Below are 18,413 nucleotides of genomic sequence, written 5' to 3' on the forward strand. Positions count from 1 at the left end.
GATCCGGCACGACTATTCCCTCGATGAAACTGAGAGCGAAAAAACTGCAAAAAAAACTTCTTCAATACCCGTCAAACATTGCGAGGGTTGCAAGTGGTATCATCTGCTCGAAATCTTAAGATAGTTTAAACATATTTTAAAATATTTATTTTTTATTCATTTATTATTGTTTTGCTGTGTGATTTGTCGAAAAGATCACTATTTAAATTTTTGTGGATTGTTTCAAAATAAAATCTCAAAATTTAGGTGTTTAGTAAGCTATAATTGGCAATGTTATACCTGCTCTCTATAATTGTGGGGTGCTATAATTATAACTGCTAAAACTAGCGACGAAAAAACTACCTAGGCTCGCAAGCTCTTTAATGCGAGGGCTCTGGGGCGGTGAACTTGTATGGCGTGCGAGCCCTCGCGCGCCCTCGCAAATCGCTGTCAATTGCATGGCGGGATACGAGGGCGCTGGAGCTTTTAAGTTATATGGAGTGCGAGCCCGTCAAACATTGCGAGGGTTGCAAGTGGCCCGTCAAACATTGCGAGGGTTGTGAATGATATCATCTGCTCGAAATCTTATGGTGTTTTAAATAATCTTTGATTTTTATTCATGGATTATTTTTTTGCGGTAGTATTTCTCGAAAAGATCACTATTTAAAATTTTTAAAATAAAATGACAAAATTCAGGTGTTTAGTATGCTACAATTTGCACTGTTATACCTGCACTTGGGGTGCTATAATTATAACTGCTAAAACTAGGAGTGAAAAAACTACCAAGGCTCGCAAGCTCTTTAATGCGAGGGCTCTGGGGCGGTGAACTTGTATGGCGTGCGAGCCCTCGCGCGCCCTCGCAAATCGCTGTCAATTGCATGGCGGGAGGCCTGATGCGTGCTCGTAGACTGCTCGAATTTGTTTAGCAGGGAGACGTTTAAAATTGCTCGAATTTGTTAAGGCGAACGCATTGAGTTCATTTCTTTATTTTAACGTCTGGTCCTAAACCGTCGTTAAACAAACGACATTTAATTATACTGCTCGATTTTTTTTTGCTGTCTTTGCCTATATGCGATATCGAGCAGTCGTTAACTGTTTTGACAATATGTAAATTTTATAATAATGATACTCTCTAATCTTTTCATGTGTGTATGATTTATTATTATTTACTTAGAAAAACTTTTTTTTAAATTACAACTTTAGTTTTTATGTATTCAGTGATGATTTAATCTCAATTTGTGTTGCTATCTCTCGGTACACTTCGCATAATGATATTGATTCTTAACCCAAGTGACTCTCTCTCTGTCTCTCTTTCTTGTTGGCCTGCTCACGATATAGCACGTCCCAACAGTTAAAGCCGAAGTCGCTCGAACCTTTTACTCTGTGCCAGTGCAAGAAAGCATGCATTCTGCATCAAGTTCTACAGATTCAAACACAGCGCGTGTTGATGTGTGTGTGCGCGGAGCGAATGTATCGATGAAGATAGGAAGCAGCGGGGCTTTCTCGTTCAGTTGACGAGACCCGAACAATTCCCCATGGTTTGGTCAGTCGAATACAAACGATGCTGAGGAAAGGATGCGCTGGTTTTTTGCACGGTGGGATTCATGCTCATGATGTTGATTACTGTATTTTCTATGCAATATATGTTTCCTTTGTTATTGTTTTTACCATTTTTTCAGTTTTATTTAAAATAATAACTCCGAGCTCATATCGTGTAATGAATAATAGTCAGCCGTATCGGGGAGCTCGTTCGTCGAAGAACGTTCGTTGCTCATGAGTGACCAGGGTTGTACCACTAGACTGGACAGAACAAAACCTAGACGGTTTTCTAATTTTTGATCATAGAGGGCTATGAAAAGAGTGAAAATGAGCGTCGCGGCGAACGTTCCCGGGAACGAACGAACTCCCCGATACGGCCAAGTATCTTTGATTTGGTAAATTTATACACTTAAGACACGTTAAGGTTTAAATAGATAATATTTTCAGAAGGAACGGTGCAAAAAAGCCGCAATGCTAAGATTAATATAATCCATCGATTTCTTTCGATGTTCTGAGTTTTGAACATCTGAAATAGTTTCTGAACCCGTAATAAAAAAAATATGAAAAACTTTTTTTACATGTATTTTGAGTTGCTGAATCTAACTCTTCAAGATCGTTTTTGGATACGATGAATAGTTTCTAAGATATTCATCAAAAACCTGTTGCTTTCTTATAACACACATATTTTTAATGTTCAGCAGTAAGCAGGTATCTCTTCATTGCGCGGATGCTTACGCCTGTGATGCTAGACAAAAATCATACGTTAAAGAAGATCCATTCTTATTGCATGAATAATATCGCCAAGCGCGATGTAGTAAATGGTTCAATTGTTTAAACGGCTGGTTCTAAATATTTCTTCCATCACAAACGCTGAATCAAGACCCGGTGGTAAGTACCTGTAGCAACCTTGATCCCATAATAATTGGGGATTATTATAGCTTGGTTAGGTTTATACATTAGGATAGAGGATTAGGAGAGTTTATAAAAATAGAAGGAAGTGAGAATAAAGTCCTTCTTTTGGTAACGATACAGCCGCGAGACAAAGCTCCGCGAACCCGCTGCATTGGTGACCCCGACGTGATCAATAAGTTCCGTCAAAACGTGATCGTATATAGTGATGGTGCCGCACAAGTTAAAACCGGAGAAAGTGTATGCCATTCTTCACGCGATCATTGATATCTCGCTGGTAACGCGCCACACATTGGCATTATTAACGTAGTTTACTTGGGTTAGAGAGAGAAAGAAAGAAAGTGTGCTCTCTAGTTCAGTCCTGTACGACACGAGTACAGCTCGAGCGTTTTGGTTACACCTTACGCCAAAAGCCTGCCGCTATTTTTGTTGGCCGTGGAATGTTGTAGGTTTACGGACGTGTGTTCAGTCGAACGTCCAAACGGAAAAAGAGACTCCGCTCGGGTTTATTAATTACTTTTATACAAATTAACACTAACACTTACAGATTAAACTTAACGCATCTAACTTAACGAATCTAACTTAACGAATCTAACTTAACGAATCTAGCTTAACGAACCTAAATGACGTAATTCGATAAGAACGCGGCTACACTACAGCCGTTTAAAATCGTACCGCGCAATCGAGCGAAACGCTACGTTTGTTTGCCATAATCGTGAAGAGGACTCTCTCGTCTTAGACCCGCTATCGCGATGTAACCATTTTGCCCACCACGAGGTGCCGCCATCGCGAAAATAGCCATCTCGCACACCACGAGGTACCGCCATCGCGGGGGCAATTTTCGAGAAAGAAGCAATTTTCGCGCCGACCACGAGGCGCAGCCACCGCATACACAAAGCAATTTGGAGAGAGAAGCAGTATTCGCATCTACCTTGAGGTGTCATCGCCACTAATAACCGTCGAGGCAACGATAAGGGACAACTAATTCTACTCATCATCGCCGTACCCAGCGGTAATAGACGATCGCAGTTATCGACACGCCACCGTTCCTTCTTACTCCGCTGCATCGCCATAGCTAGTGGCACGAGAGGCCTGATTCTGCAACACACATACTGGTCCCGGTCGCCACACCGATTTATGAAGATCGGTACGAACATCCACATCATCAGCTTCACATCACGGCCATCGGCAGTTGCAGCGTTCTCTACAGGTATCATGTGAGTAAACGAGTATTGCCAAATAAAGAACAGGAATAAGACAATAGTGAGCAATTGCCTGCGAACAAACGGCGTCCACAGGCCTGCCCACGCCCGAAGGCAGAGCCGATGACATACGATTCTATCTTCACTATTAACATGAGAGGGACAGAGCTTATACCCCGAACGTACCCGAAAGGTATGCATGCTTTACTCATCAGGATCTAAAGGCAAGGACAAGGCAAAAGAGACACAGAAAAATTTCCTCACGGCTACACATGTCCTTTTGATGCGTTGTCTATGCGTCTCGCTCGGTATCACAGCAGCATACGGCAGGTAAGCAGTACAAATGCTGCTACCTGATACGCACACATGTTTATTGAACACAACTATTCGGTTCGGCTCGGTAAACTTCACGAGGGTGCCGAAACAAAGGGGCGCAGACTTTTTCATGATTTTGTATGACTTCGGCTGTTTTGGACCGTGCGTGTGGGCGCAGACATTGTGCAGTGCATTACGTAAAAATGCGTCTAGTTAAAAAAAATAACAATTACAATTTTTTTGCACAACATTTACCGTTCCAAATTAAAATACCACATTCGAATTGAAAATATATGGTGCGGTGCGTAACATTATGTCATGCGTGATTTAAAGTGAAACAAAATTAGTATAAGCACAACGTTTGAAATGATTTCGATTTCATAATGCGTAAACGCTTGTCTAACCTAATGTATCTTTAGATTCAATTATTTTTTATGTTAAATATGCAATAGGGTTCGATGAGCTAGGTTTACATAAAAAAAAGGACTAGGGGCGATTGGTGATTTCATTAAACTATCCCTGCATTTATCGTTAGATTTTAGATTCAGTTAGATTTTAGTTACCCACATTCAGTTTTCTTTTTCTGCATATTACATTGTAAAATTATTGCTACTATGTCATTAGACGAAAAGCTTGAACTCACTACTGCCTCTGCTTCTGGGGAAATTTCAACAATTAAGTTGCCACAATTCTGGGCTAGCTCTCCAGTAGGATGGTTCATACAAGCGGAAGCAATATTTGAAACCGCTCGCATTGTCAGAGACCAAACCAAATGCATATACCTGCTGAGTGCCATGGCACCAGAGACGTTCGAGAGGGCGATGGACATTATTCAAGATCCTCCTGCTGAAGATAGATATAAATATTTAAAAGTCAAACTTATAGAACGTTTTTCTGCTAGCGAGGAACAACGTATTTCACGATTAGTTTTTCATGCGTAGATGGGAGACCCGTCAGTTTTTTCAGGAAAATGTCACAACTCGCTGGTAGTACTGAAGTGTCAACAAGTTTCATTAAAAGACTTTGGTTAGGGCGATTACCAAAGCAAATAGAAGTAGCTTTGATTTCGGTAGGAGAAAGAGATATTTCATATTATTCTACAATCTGAAATAAGAGAATTGTGTCAAACCGTTTTTCTGGAAATCTAATGAAAAAAACTAAAGATTGCTTCGAAATTGACAGGTATCGGAGCAACCCTGAAAGTTTCAATTGGTAAACATTCCTGTCGACTTTTCGTTCATGATTCTCTCAGTGCACTTACTTATTTAATAGATTCAGGGGCAGATGTTTCAGTTATTCCTCAGTATATGTTCGGAAAAATAACTAAAACACCAATTAATAAACTTTCAGCCGCAAACCGAAGCACTATAGACACTTTCGGAACAAAAAATTTAAAAGTTTCCCTTGGGTTGAGACGTGAGTTTTAGCATGAATTTGTGCTCGCTGCGGTCAATAGACCTCTAATTGGAGCTGCTTTTTAGCAAAATTTGGAATCCTTTTGAATTTAAAAAACAAAAAACTGATCGATCCTCTGACCAGTCTCTTTTCAAAAGGATCAATAGCTAGTGTCGATACACCGACGCCAAAATTATTTCAAGTAAATGGAAAGTTCAAAACCATATTGGACAAGTTTCCATCACTAACTGCTCCACCGAATTACAGCAAATCAGTTCAGCACTCAGTGGTACATTACATCACCACCAGAGGAGCACTGCCTTTTTCAAAGCCGAGGCGTCTAGACGCAGTGAAATATAAGGCAGCTCAGGTAGAATTTCAATTGATGATGGACTTAGGAATCTGTCGTCCGTCACCTTTATCAGCTTCATCTCCATTACATTTGGTTGCAAAACCTGATCAAGATTGGAGACTCTGCGGAGACTATCGTCGATTAAATGCTATAACGATTCCAGATAGAAATCCAATTCCTCATATTCAGGATTTTACATTAAATTTAAATGGTTACAGTATCTTTTCGAAGTTAGACATAGTCAAAGCGTATCATCTCATTCCAGTAGCTGAGGAGGATATCTCTAAAACAGCAATTGTCACCTTTTGGACTGTTTGAATTTACTCGAATGCCATTTGGTCTTCGAAATGCAAGTCAAAAATGTCAAAGATTCACAAATGGAATATTTAGTGATTTGAGTTATGTTTTCGTTTACATAGACGATATTTTGATCGCAAGCAAAGATGCTTGTCAACATGAGAAACACGTAGAAGAAGTCTTACAACGTCTGTCACAAAACGACATTAAAATCAAAACTTCTAAATGCATTTTTGGTGTTGAAACAATAGGTCTGCAGAGATTCAAGGGTATGTTCACCTACTGTTATAGATTCATACAAGATATATCTAAAACAATGCAACCATCTTCTCACGACTTGGTAGCATATCACAACAAACATAAGAAAACTTTTTTTTCATTACCAGCAAATGTCGGTGATGCCATAAATAAGCTAAAATCTAAAGCTCCGACAACGCCAATCTGTCAAAGCGACAAACCGCATGAAGAAGAAATAAACGGGCATTAGACAGAAGACAACCAAACGGTGTGGTTATCATTTCTATATCACAAGCTATTTCGGCCTTTGATACAAAATGGTGGAATCTGCAGAAATTCGCTTTGTGGATGTTGTAAAGTCCTTTACAGGTGATGGTGATATCGTCGGATGGCTGGATCGCTTCGATAGGGCTGCAGAATTGCGCAAAGTGAAAATTGTTGCAGAACTGTTGCCGCTGTTTTTAGATGGCGGAAAGGCCCTGGTGTACGATCGCTTGAGCGATGAGAAGAAGAAAAATTCAGAGGCAATAAAGGTGGCGCTTAGAAAAGCCTTTGGTCCGGATCCGGCTGAATCTTACGCATCGTTCATTGGCGCACAGTGGGCTGGCGAACCACCCGAACAGTATCACCAAAAGTTATGCCGCTTAATAAAAGACGCAGGCATCAAAGGCGACGAGGTGTTACGTGCACGATACTGCCACGGGTTGCCCTTGTCGGTCAGAAGCGCGCTGCATGCGATGACAGAAATTTTGACCGACACTGAGAAGCTTCTAGATGGGACGCGATCTCTTCTCTAGATGCGACGCGAGTACGGGAAGCGGCAAACAGATGAAAGAGTGCGCGTGAACGAAAACATGGCGGCAGCAGCTATTGTTAACTGGCGGTATACAGAGCAACGACAAGGAGAAACAATGCAGGTATGCCCGCGATGCAGGGGACAGCATTCGGCAAAAAAGTGTAAAACTCCAAAGCAACCACCTCTATGCTGGACGTGTGGTCAGGTAGGGCATTTTCGGCGTTATTGCCTTGCGGGAAACGGACAAGGGAGTTCTACGGCGCCAGCGGATCTCTCACTACATGCTTAGAGGCGCTGCTTATTGTTCGAGTTGCTTTAAACGGTGTACAAGCGCAGGCTCTTATCGACATTGGCTGTGGAAAATCGATCATCTCACCCCGGTTCTCTACATCTACGGCGTTTGGACCGCTCGCAACGATAGTAACAATTAATGAAGACAGGGTTTCTTGCCAAGGTTATGCACGTATACTGGTGGAATGTTCTGGAATGTCAGCCCGCATCGAGTGTCTTGTTTTGGACAAGCTGGTCGATGGCGTTGATGTAGTGCTTGGAATGGACGCTATAGAATTGTTCGGTGGCGTAATGATAGTGTAATGAGCACGTAATGAGTAAGCACGTAGTGTAATGAGCGTAATGAGCAGTGCCAATAGACGATAGAGATTTTGAGGCGAGCTTTATTTATTTATTTATTTATTTATTTATTATAGAGTATCGAGCCTCCATGGCCTACATACACAATTAAAACTAATGTCTTATAAACTATGTGTTCCTAAAATTAGACGTAATGCAATCTCGAATGACGCTAGTACATTTCGGTACACTAAAGGACAGGTCTACAAAATTTGAAAATAAATTAAAATTCTTGGACATTAATAACAACGGATCCCTAGCACAGAAAAGACGATAACGAAAGTCAGTTATTAAAAATTGTCGAGTTCTTAAAGGTCTAGTAGGGACATACAAATTTACATGACTTAGCAATAGAGGTGCATCGATTCTTCCGGTTAATAGTTTGAACATAAAAATTCCTTGGGCAACCATTCTTCTCTTTTCCAAAGTTTCAAGCCCTAACAACTGACACCTCGTATGATAAGCTGGTAGCACGTCGTTATGTCTCCACGGAAGCCGCTTAATAGCTACCCGGGTAAATTTTCGCTGGATCCTCTCAAGCCTCTCAATTCTAGTGACTTGCTCCGGAAACCAAGCAACTGAAGCGTACTCAATCAAAGGACGAACAAGGCAACAGTAAAGTGATTTTAAACAGAGAGGGTCATGAAACATTTTGCTACTTCTAATTATGTGTCCAAGAGTCCTGTTAGCCCTAGCAATTACGTCGTCAAATTGTTTGTCTAAAACAAGTTTCGTGTCTAATATAATGCCTAAGTCCCTAACAGTTTCAGATCGAGGCAATAAAGTGTCAGAAAGAATATAATTAAAACATAATGGAGTTCTCGCACGAGTAAACGAAATGACCGAGCACTTACTAACATTGAGTGACAAACAGTTTAAGGAACACCAAAGGTTAAAAACAGAAAGAAAGCCTTGTAATCGGAGACAGTCAATAGAACTACGCACAGGAAAGTACATTTTAAGGTCATCTGCGTACAGTAGCACCGGGCAGTCAGGTATAGCGTAAACAATGTCATTAATAAAGAGATTAAATAATAGAGGCCCTAAAATGCTGCCTTGAGGAACACCAGAGACCCTGCTAAATTCACTAGAGATGCAATCTCCAATCTTAATACGTACTGAACGACGTGACAGATACGAATTCAGCCACCTAACTATGCTGATATGAAAACCAAGTTTTAAAAGTTTGCTAGTCAAGGTATGGATATTGACGCTATCGAAAGCAGAGTGAAAATCAGTGTAAACAGTATCTACTTGGAACCCTTTGTCTAGCTGCTTGTAAGTAAAATGCAAGAACTGCACTAGGTTTGTGACGGTGGAGCGTCCAGGTAGGAAGCCATGTTGCAAAGGTGTAAATATGTTAATAGCACCATGCATTATATGTTTATGGACTAATAATTCGAACAGCTTACTGGGAGCACATAGCATCGAAATAGCTCGATAATTTGAGATGGAAGTTCTGTCGCCTTTTTTGTAAACGGGAAATATCCATGACTTTTTCCATAGGTCAGGGAAGAAACCAGTGCGAAGTGAATTATTAAAAATGGATGCTAGTGGTGAAGCCAATTCATCGATGCATGATACGATACGATACTCTTTGATGGGAAAGAGTGGACTGCACGGTGGAAATGGAAAAAAGACCCTGCGATGCTGAGAAACACTACCGCTAGTTACGACAGCGTTGAACATCCTGTAAAGAAAGATCGTTTCGATAAAGAGCTTCAAACATGGATTGAGAATGGTTGGCTGTGACCATGGAAGTCACAGGAATACGGTAGGATACCACGCATGGCAATAGAACAACCGAACAATAACAAGATTAGACCGGTTCTTGACTATCGTGAACTTAAAAGCTTTGTTCGATCGAACCCTGGATTGGATGCTCCTGCCTGCGATGAAACGAAGGTGGCGGAGTATGAAGGGACCCTTAAAGTTGGTGGACCTGCGATCTGCCTATCTTCAGGTACGGATCGATCCTAGCCTCTGGAACTTTCAACACGTATGTTTCAAAAACCGATCTTATTGCTTAACACGCTTGGGCTTTGGGTTGAGTAGCACACCAAAAATCATGGGTAAAATAGTTGAATATGTATTATCTCAAAATGACACAATCAGACGAAGCACTGGTAGCTACATTGACGATATTATTGTGGATGAAAGTGTGGTCTCGGCATGCGAAGTTGTCAACCACCTGAAGCGGTATGGGCTAGAAGCGAAGCCACCAGTACATTTGCATGGAAGGCGAGTTCTTGGGCTAGAACTTAGCGAGAACGAAAGGCAAGTGTTGTTTCGTCGTGGGACTGATTTGCCGACTTTCCCTGATCACGAATTGACGAGGAGGGAATTTTTCTCTGTGTGTGGACGCCTGGTGGGACACTACCCAGTGGCTAATTGGTTGCGCGTCGCTTGCAGCTACTCGAAAAACCATTGTCAGGGGCAGGCAATGATGATCCTACGGGAAATATTAGAAAGAGTGCAACGCGATGATCCGGTTAGAGGTTGTTGGATGGTGCCACCAGATGCTGTGGAAGGCATTGTTTGGTGTGATGCTAGCTCTGTAGCATACGGTGTAGTCTTGGAAATAGGTGGCGAGATAGTAGAAGATGCAGCTTGGTTGCGAAAAGAAACAGATGCTGGCCATATTAACATTGCGGAGCTAGACGCGGTGATGAGGGGAATCAAGCTTGCACTAAAATGGCGCTTGAGTAAGCTAAAAGTGATGTGTGATTCGGCTACTGTAGTTAGCTGGCTTCGATCGGCCTGTGATTTGGGACCAAGAGCCAAAGTTTCTGGTGCTTCAGAGATGTTGATCAGAAGACGTTTGGGCACAATACGAGAACTCATGAACGAATATGCACTGGAGATGAACGTGATTTTTGTTTAGTCCGAAAAGAACAAAGCGGATGCCTTGACGCGAGTGAAAAAATCATGGCTCATTAAACCGATCACACGTGAGTTACACGTGGCATATGAAGAGGTTGCATGAACATCATCATTTTGGCGTAGATCGTTCAATCTATCTGGCAAGACTGGTAGATCCAACAGTACATAGAAATGAAATATCGCAGCGCGTACGCGAATGCATACAGTGTCAATCTATCGACCCAGCACCGACCACACACGAGCAAGGTGATCTCGAAGTAAAAAGAATATGGCAACGCTTGGCTGTAGACGTAACCCACTTTGAATCAAGTAAATATTTGTTATTTGTTATTTGTTATTTATTAATTAAAATTCAACGGACCGCAAGTGGCCCACTTGAAGCGAATTCATTTACATTCATTCATTATAACATAGTCACATTTCGGTCATTCATTTGTCACGCTTAGTCTTAAGTAACATAATTAACATGTAAAAGGTCGCACGACACGAATACTATTTAACAATGCGGTGCGCGACATGTCAGGTTGATGACGATCACAAATAACATTAAACTCACGGCACATACGAATAAACGGATCAGAGGAGCCAAAGCGAGTGCGGCGTTCCTCCACGTCAAGTAGCGATCTAGCTCGGAGCGATCTCGGCGGGACATACATGTTGAGCCTCGAAAGAAGCGCGGGCGAGTCGATCCGATTGTCAAGAAGTCCCGCGACAAACAGCCTCTGAGCGTTGCAGTTCCGCTGCTTCAGCGTCTCGATGCCAAGCAACGCACAGCGTCCCTCATAGTCAAGTTGGACACTCCAGGAGCGCAAAGCGAACCGCGTGAATTTGCGCTGGATCGACTCTAAACGAGCTAGGGGGCGAGCAGCTGTAGGCCACCATACTACTGAAGCGTATTCTAACACTGGTCGCACCAAAGCACAGTATAGCGTCTTGATGCAAATCGGGTCAGTGATGTCTCGTGCTATTTGTTTTAGTAAGCCGATCAATTGGTTACCCTTAGTGACAACGTGCTCTAGCTGGTCGTGGAAGCTCAACTTTTCGTCAAGGAGCACTCCTAGATCCGTGACACAGCTTTTGCGACCAATGGTAGATCCCATTTAACGCATAGTCATACACTAAGGGGCACCGCTTTCTCGCAAACGTAACGACAACACACTTCTCGACGCACAATTCAAGACCATTCAAAGAGCACCATGACTGGAAGGCACTTAGAGTGGCTTGAAGGCGGAGTTGGTCTGACCGGTCACGGATAGGCAGGAACAGCTTCGCGTCGTCTGCATACAGTAGGTGGCCGTCAGGAGGGAGCAACCGTGATACGTCATTCAGGAAAATGACAAACAGCTGCGGTCCAAGGTTACTCCCCTGCGGCACCCCCGAAGAAGCATCGAAACGGTGCGACGTATGGGGTCCCATCTTCACGCAGTATGTGCGACCAGCAAGATAGGAGCGCATCCAGGCCAGCAGCTGCACAGGCAGACCAAGCGTTTCGAGCTTTGCGAGCAGCAAGGCGTGCGGAACGCTATCGAAGGCAGCCTTGATGTCCGTGTAGACTGCGTCGATCTGCGAGCCGGCATCGATGGTCCTGTGGCAGAGGCTAACGAACTCAACCAGGTTGGTGGTGGTTGAACGCTGAGGGACAAATCCATGTTGAGCTGCGCTAATGTAGTTCGAGGCAGATGCGAGGAGAGGTTCGTACACCAGGAGCTCGAAGACCTTAGCGCATATTTTACAATGGGGCTCTTTCCGTTTGAAGTTCGTAGGCTGAATTTCAGCCTGTCAGCTGTTTGCATTGTATTGCAGTTTTCGAGCAGCTATCTAAGTGAGTATAATATGCAGGTGGGCTTATCCCAAGGATCTAATCCCAATTTAGAAGGCTGATTTTTATCGCTTCTACTTTTGAATGATGATTTTAAGAGTGTTTTGAGTATTCGTCAAGCCTCTAGAAAGCTCGTTGGAGCAAAAGTTTTCACTCATTCTGTCAAAAAGTGATCAAAATTCAAAATTGATTATAAAAAAAAGCTATGAGACCACCTGGACTACATACACTCTGATTCTAGATTTCACCACGTGATCTCTTTAATGCACCTTGGGATAAATGTAACCAACACCGAGCAGGTTTTCGAGCAGGTACTCGAATCTAATTCTAGCTTTGTGGCTAGAATAATCTAGTCTGAAAATTGCAGGCTAGTTTTTGTGTGGTTTTGTATGGAGTAGTTAAATGATTTCATCCTCCAACTGTCAAACTCCATACAAAAAACTAACTAGAATCGTGAAGGCCCCCAATAGTAGATTGTGGACCAGGACTTGCGATATGGCGTGAGATAAAAACAGAAAGTGGTTCAGAAATAGGTCAGGTGTTGGAAGGAGTATTTCGTGAAAGAGGACCTCCTGATGAATTGCTAATGGATAACGGATTGGCATTCCGCTCTAGCTATGTCGAACTGCTGTGTAGTAACTGGAATGTAGTGAGGCGATATAGAGCAGCTTATCGTCCATCCGGTAATGGTATTGTCGAACGTAACCATCGAACAATTAAAATAATAGCTGCCAGAAGTGCGACGTCACCTCTCCAGGCTGTGTTTTGGTACAATCTGGCGTCGGATTGTAGTCGAGAGGAATCGCCAGCAGATGCCATCTTCCGTTACAAATTGAGACAATCTTCGGCAAAACCTCGAGAGCCTTCAGAAAAAGGCGTTGAGGAATGCCCTTTCAAGCCAGGAGATTCGGTAATCGTTAAGCCACCCCAAGTAACCTGTACAACCAAATGGAAGCCTGGCACAGTGACTGGTGTCATATCAAGAAACACTGTAGAGGTGGAAGGCACGCCGAGACATGTGCTTGACATTCGAAGAGCGCCGAGTACATACGGGGGAAAAGACCTTCTGACAACCTCACACATTGCCTTACTATCATCCGCAGCTGAGGACGAGAAAGATAGAGACGATGAGCAGCATTCGACCACAGCATTCGTTGCGTATGAACACGTGAGTACACCTGTTCAGATCGGTAGTCACAAACGGTGTGCGGTTGGTATGCCAAGCGGTGCTCCGACGGCTCCGGAGCCGGCTCCGCACCAACGGCTCCGGAGCCGGCTCCGCTTCAACGGCTCCGGAGACGGTTTTAACACAAAGGACCAAAAGAACTTTTTCAATTAAGTTTCAATCGAGGAAATCCGTAAATAGCGTGTTTTTGCTCCTTGGTCGTTTCACCATCACCGTGTTGTTGACATCCTGATTGTCATAACCATCGAAATGTCAACATCACCAAATGGACCAACCTGGTAGCGGTTGGCTGACAGCGGCTGTCAACAGGGGAACGGGAAAAAAGTGCGCCACTGGAGCAGCGTCGGGAGAAGCGTACAAACGGAAAAGATACAGAAGTACAAATATACGAGTGAAATACAACAAATTGGCGACGAGGAAGTACGAAAACCACGTTATTATACCTAAGCAAACTAAGCTTGTGTTGTTTTCATGGATCCGGCGTCAAAGAAGACCGAAATTCCTGCTGCTTCTGTCACCACACGGGCTGCTGCTAAATCTGCCAGTACCGGAACACCTACGGCCGATTCTTCTTCAAACCTTCCTACTGGCGTCCTTGCTACGGACAATTCTGCTACTGCTAAGCCTATTTCTTCGAACACTTCTACTAGAGGCTCTGTTACGGCCCATTCTGCTGCGGTAAAACCAAAGGCATCCAGTTCTACTACATCCAGCACATCGGTGCCCGGCTCAAGTGTGGGTGAAGGTACCGCTCTGTCTGTTTCGGTCCGGGGGATAACTACTGCTGTTACGAATATGTCTACAATGTTCTCATTTGAGCCGTTTGATCCAACAAACTGCAAAATTCAGAGATGGTTGGAAAGGTTGCAAATTGCCTTCAAAAATCCATCGAGTTTCCGAAGAAGACAAACGTGATTACCTTCTCCATTATATGGGTGGTGCTACTTATGACGTGTTGTGCAACAAGTTAAAGAATGCAGAACCGCAAACTAAAACGTTCCAGGAAATTGTTTCCATTCTTCAAGAGCATTTCAACCCAAATCCTTTAGAAATTTTGGAAAATTTCAAGTTTGCAAATCGGAAGCAAGCTGAAAACGAAACACTGTCTACGTATCTAATGGAATTGGAGAAGCTAGCACAAACATGCAATTTTGGGGATTACCTCGACAAAGCCTTGAGAAACCAATTTGTATTCGGACTCCAAAACCGTGCGATCCAATCGCGGTTGCTCGAGGTGCGCGACTTAACATTGGCTAAAGCGAAGGACATAGCTTTTAGTATGGAAATGTCAAATCGAGGCGCAGACGAAATACACGGCGCCGGTGCAGCGTATCCAGTTCAGCACATCAGCACCACGAGCAAGAAGAAGAGCAAGCCAACAACGGTTCAAAGGAAAACAGCTTGCTATCGGTGTGGAAACGAAGAGCATTTTGCGGATAAGTGTCGACACCGGAATGCAATTTGCAACTACTGCAAGAAAATGGGACACTTGGATAAAGTGTGTCGTACAAAACTACAACGAGCAGGAGTACACACACTGGAGTACGAGCCTGATCTTCCTGCCTGTGACGATGACGTTGTGGATGTGCTCAACCTGAGAGCAGTGCAAAATCTGGCGGGTAAGTTTTTGCTGGAAATGGAAATCTCTGATAGAAAACTTATTTTCGAGGTGGACACGGGTTCTCCAGTATCACTAATAAGTAACAGGGATAGATTAAATTGTTTTCCTAACACATTGATGAAGAAAAGCAATGTAAAATTGAAAAGTTACTGCAACGGTGTTATCAACGTTCTTGGAGAGATCGAAGTGAGAGCAAAAATTAAAAATTTAGAAATTCCTTTGCCATTGCTTGTCACAAAATCCGACAGAAATCCTTTGCTTGGACGTAACTGGATGAGAACTATAAAGTTAGATTTGAATAAATTTATGCATACCAGTCAAGAAGTTTCATATTGTGAAAAGGAAAATTTCACTCCATGCTCAATACTAGAAGCTCTACTAAAAAAATATTCGGAAGTATTTGAGGCAGGAATAGGCAAAATTGTAGGGTTACAAGCTTCATTAACTCTTCGCAAAGAAACAAAACCTATTTTTATCAAAGCGCGGCCTGTCGCATTTGCTGTCCGAGATGCTGTAACCAATGAAATCAATAAGTTAGTTGAGGAAAACGTTCTAGAGAAAGTGGATCATTCTGAATGGGCTACACCTATTGTGCCAGTAAAAAAATCAGGGGGTAATGTAAGATTACGTGGTGACTATAAAATCACGGTTAATCCAAACCTATTAGTAGACGAGCACCCACTACCGACAGTTGAGGAATTGTTCACAAATATTGCAGGCGGGGAAAAATTTTCTAAATTAGACCTTTCCCAAGCCTATCTGCAATTGGAGGTAAGCCCCGATTGTCGGGATATTTTAACATTAGCAACCCACAAAGGATTGTACCGCCCTACCAGACTAATGTACGGGGTGGCATCGGCACCAGCAATATTTCAGAGGTTAATCGAACAGATTCTACAGGACATTCCAGGAGTAACTGCTTTTATTGATGATATTAGAATTACAGGGCCAAACGATGAAATCCATTTAAAAAGATTAGAAGAAGTACTAAAAAGATTACGAAAGTACAATTTAAAAGTAAACAAAGCTAAATGCGAGTTTTTCGCAGATCAAATAGAATATTGTGGATACCTAGTTGATAAACATGGCATACACAAACTACATACAAAAATTAAGGCCATACAGGACATGCCGGCTCCGAAATCCGTAGATGAATTAAGATCTTTTCTAGGTTTGGTAAATTATTACGGACGGTTCTTCCCAAATTTAAGTACTGTAAACTATCCTTTAAACAATCTTCTAAAAGATGGAATACCATACGTTTGGGACGAGCATTGCCAAAAGGCATTCGCTCAGGTAAAAAGGGAAATGCAAACGGAGAGAGTACTGGTACACTATGATCCTAACCTTCCTCTCATATTAGCTACAGATGCCTCACCTACGGGGTAGGTGCCGTCCTTAGCCATAAATTTGCCGATGGAACCGAAAGGCCATTACAATACGCATCGCAAACTTTAAACAAAACTCAATAGCGATATTCTCAGATCGACAAAGAAGCCTACGCAATCATTTTCGGAGTGCATAAATTTCACCAATATTTATATGGACGGAAATTTACTCTGGTAACGGACAACAAACCCTTATCACAGATATTTTCAGAATCCAAAGGATTACCAACGATGTCGGCAATGCGAATGCAGCACTATGCAGCTTTTTTACAAGGGTTTGATTATAACATTCGTCACAGGAAATCTGTAAACCACTGTAACGCCGATGCATTGTCAAGGTTGCCTTTACCGTCAGAGGATTCTTATAGAAGAATAGAGGATTCCGATTTAGTTGAGATCAACGTAATCGAAACATTGCCTTTAACAGTTCCTGAATTGGCAAAAGCCACAGCTGTAGACCCAAATGTTGAAGAACTACTGCGTGCCCTCAGAACGGGTAAAATAATTTTACCGAAACACTGTTTTGGTATTGATCAAAATGAATTCGATTTACAAAGTGATTGTATTATGCGGGGGAGTAGAGTTTACATTCCGCCTTTATTAAGAGAAAAGGTATTACAGGAGCTTCACTCTTCTCATTTTGGGATCTCTAGAATCAAATCTTTGGCAAGAAGTTATTGTTGGTGGCCCAACATAGACAAAGAAATTGAAAATATTGTAAATAACTGCCAACCCTGTCAAGAGACAAGAGCAAACCCACCAAAAGTACCGATACATTGCTGGGAGAAAGCAGAAGGGCCTTTTCAGAGGGTGCATGTGGATTATGCTGGTCCTTTCATGGGAAGCTACTTTTTTATTTTAGTGGATGCTTTCTCTAAATGGCCTGAGGTCCGTGTCGTCAACAACATGACTACCGAAACCACAATTAATGCCTGCAGGGAAATATTCAGTACATTCGGAATTCCTATGGTTTTGGTTAGCGACAATGGCACTCAATTTTCGTCAACGGAATTTACCAGGTTTTTAAAGCTAAACGGGGTGATTCATAAATTTAGTGCACCTTACCATCCAGCGACAAATGGACAGGCCGAGCGTTTTATTCAAACACTAAAATCAAAGCTGAAGGCAGTAAAGTGTAATCGTACAGAAATTCCAGAAGTGTTGAGCAATATTCTATTGTCTTACAGAAAAATAATTCATCCTAGCACTGGTTTTTCGCCCTCTTTGTTAGTATTTGGAAGGCAAATACGCAGCCGTATTGACATAATGATTCCAACTTCAAACTCGAACAATAGAGAAATCATAAAAACTAAAGATTTTGAAATAGGACAAAGAGTAGCTGCAAGGGAGTACATTAAAAATAACAAATGGGAATTCGGAAAAGTAACAGCAAGATTAGGTAAACTGCATTATGAAATAGAGTTAGATGATGGACGAACTTGGAGACGTCACATCGATCAAATGCGCGCTGTGGGTATTAGTATGCAAAAACCCATAAATAGGAACACTTCTTGGCAAGGCAGAGAGACTACTTCGCATAATTTGGAATCAGAAACTAATACCATCCCGAAAAATAGCAGTACACCAGAACTAATGACAGATTGTGGATCTAGGTCAATAGTACAAGCGCAACCATCCAACCCTCCACCAATGAGTTTTCCATCAGAGGCTCCATGTTCAGCGGAAATACCACCGGAAGCAAAACTGCGGCGATCAGCAAGGAGTATCAAAAACACCACAAAGGCTACTACTGTAAATAACTATTTCGGAGGGAAGAGCTGTCATAACCATCGAAATGTCAACATCACCAAATGGACCAACCTGGTAGCGGTTGGCTGACAGCGGCTGTCAACAGGGGAACGGGA

At 42.5% G+C, this 18,413-nt stretch overlaps 1 protein-coding gene across 1 annotated transcript; it reads left to right on the plus strand.

Moving 5' to 3' along the window:
- Nucleotides 1-14,434: 14,434 nt before the first annotated feature.
- Nucleotides 14,435-18,269, plus strand: LOC120897523. The gene is made up of 2 exons (XM_040302480.1): nt 14,435-15,158; nt 18,162-18,269. Exons 1-2 carry the CDS (start codon nt 14,471-14,473, stop codon nt 18,167-18,169), a joined length of 696 nt encoding a protein of 231 aa, XP_040158414.1. The 5' UTR covers nt 14,435-14,470; the 3' UTR covers nt 18,170-18,269.
- The last annotated feature ends 144 nt before the right edge of the window (nt 18,270-18,413 follow it).

This window comes from Anopheles arabiensis, chromosome 2 (genome assembly GCF_016920715.1).
Source record: "Anopheles arabiensis isolate DONGOLA chromosome 2, AaraD3, whole genome shotgun sequence".
In the NCBI taxonomy this organism is placed as follows: domain Eukaryota; kingdom Metazoa; phylum Arthropoda; class Insecta; order Diptera; family Culicidae; genus Anopheles; species Anopheles arabiensis.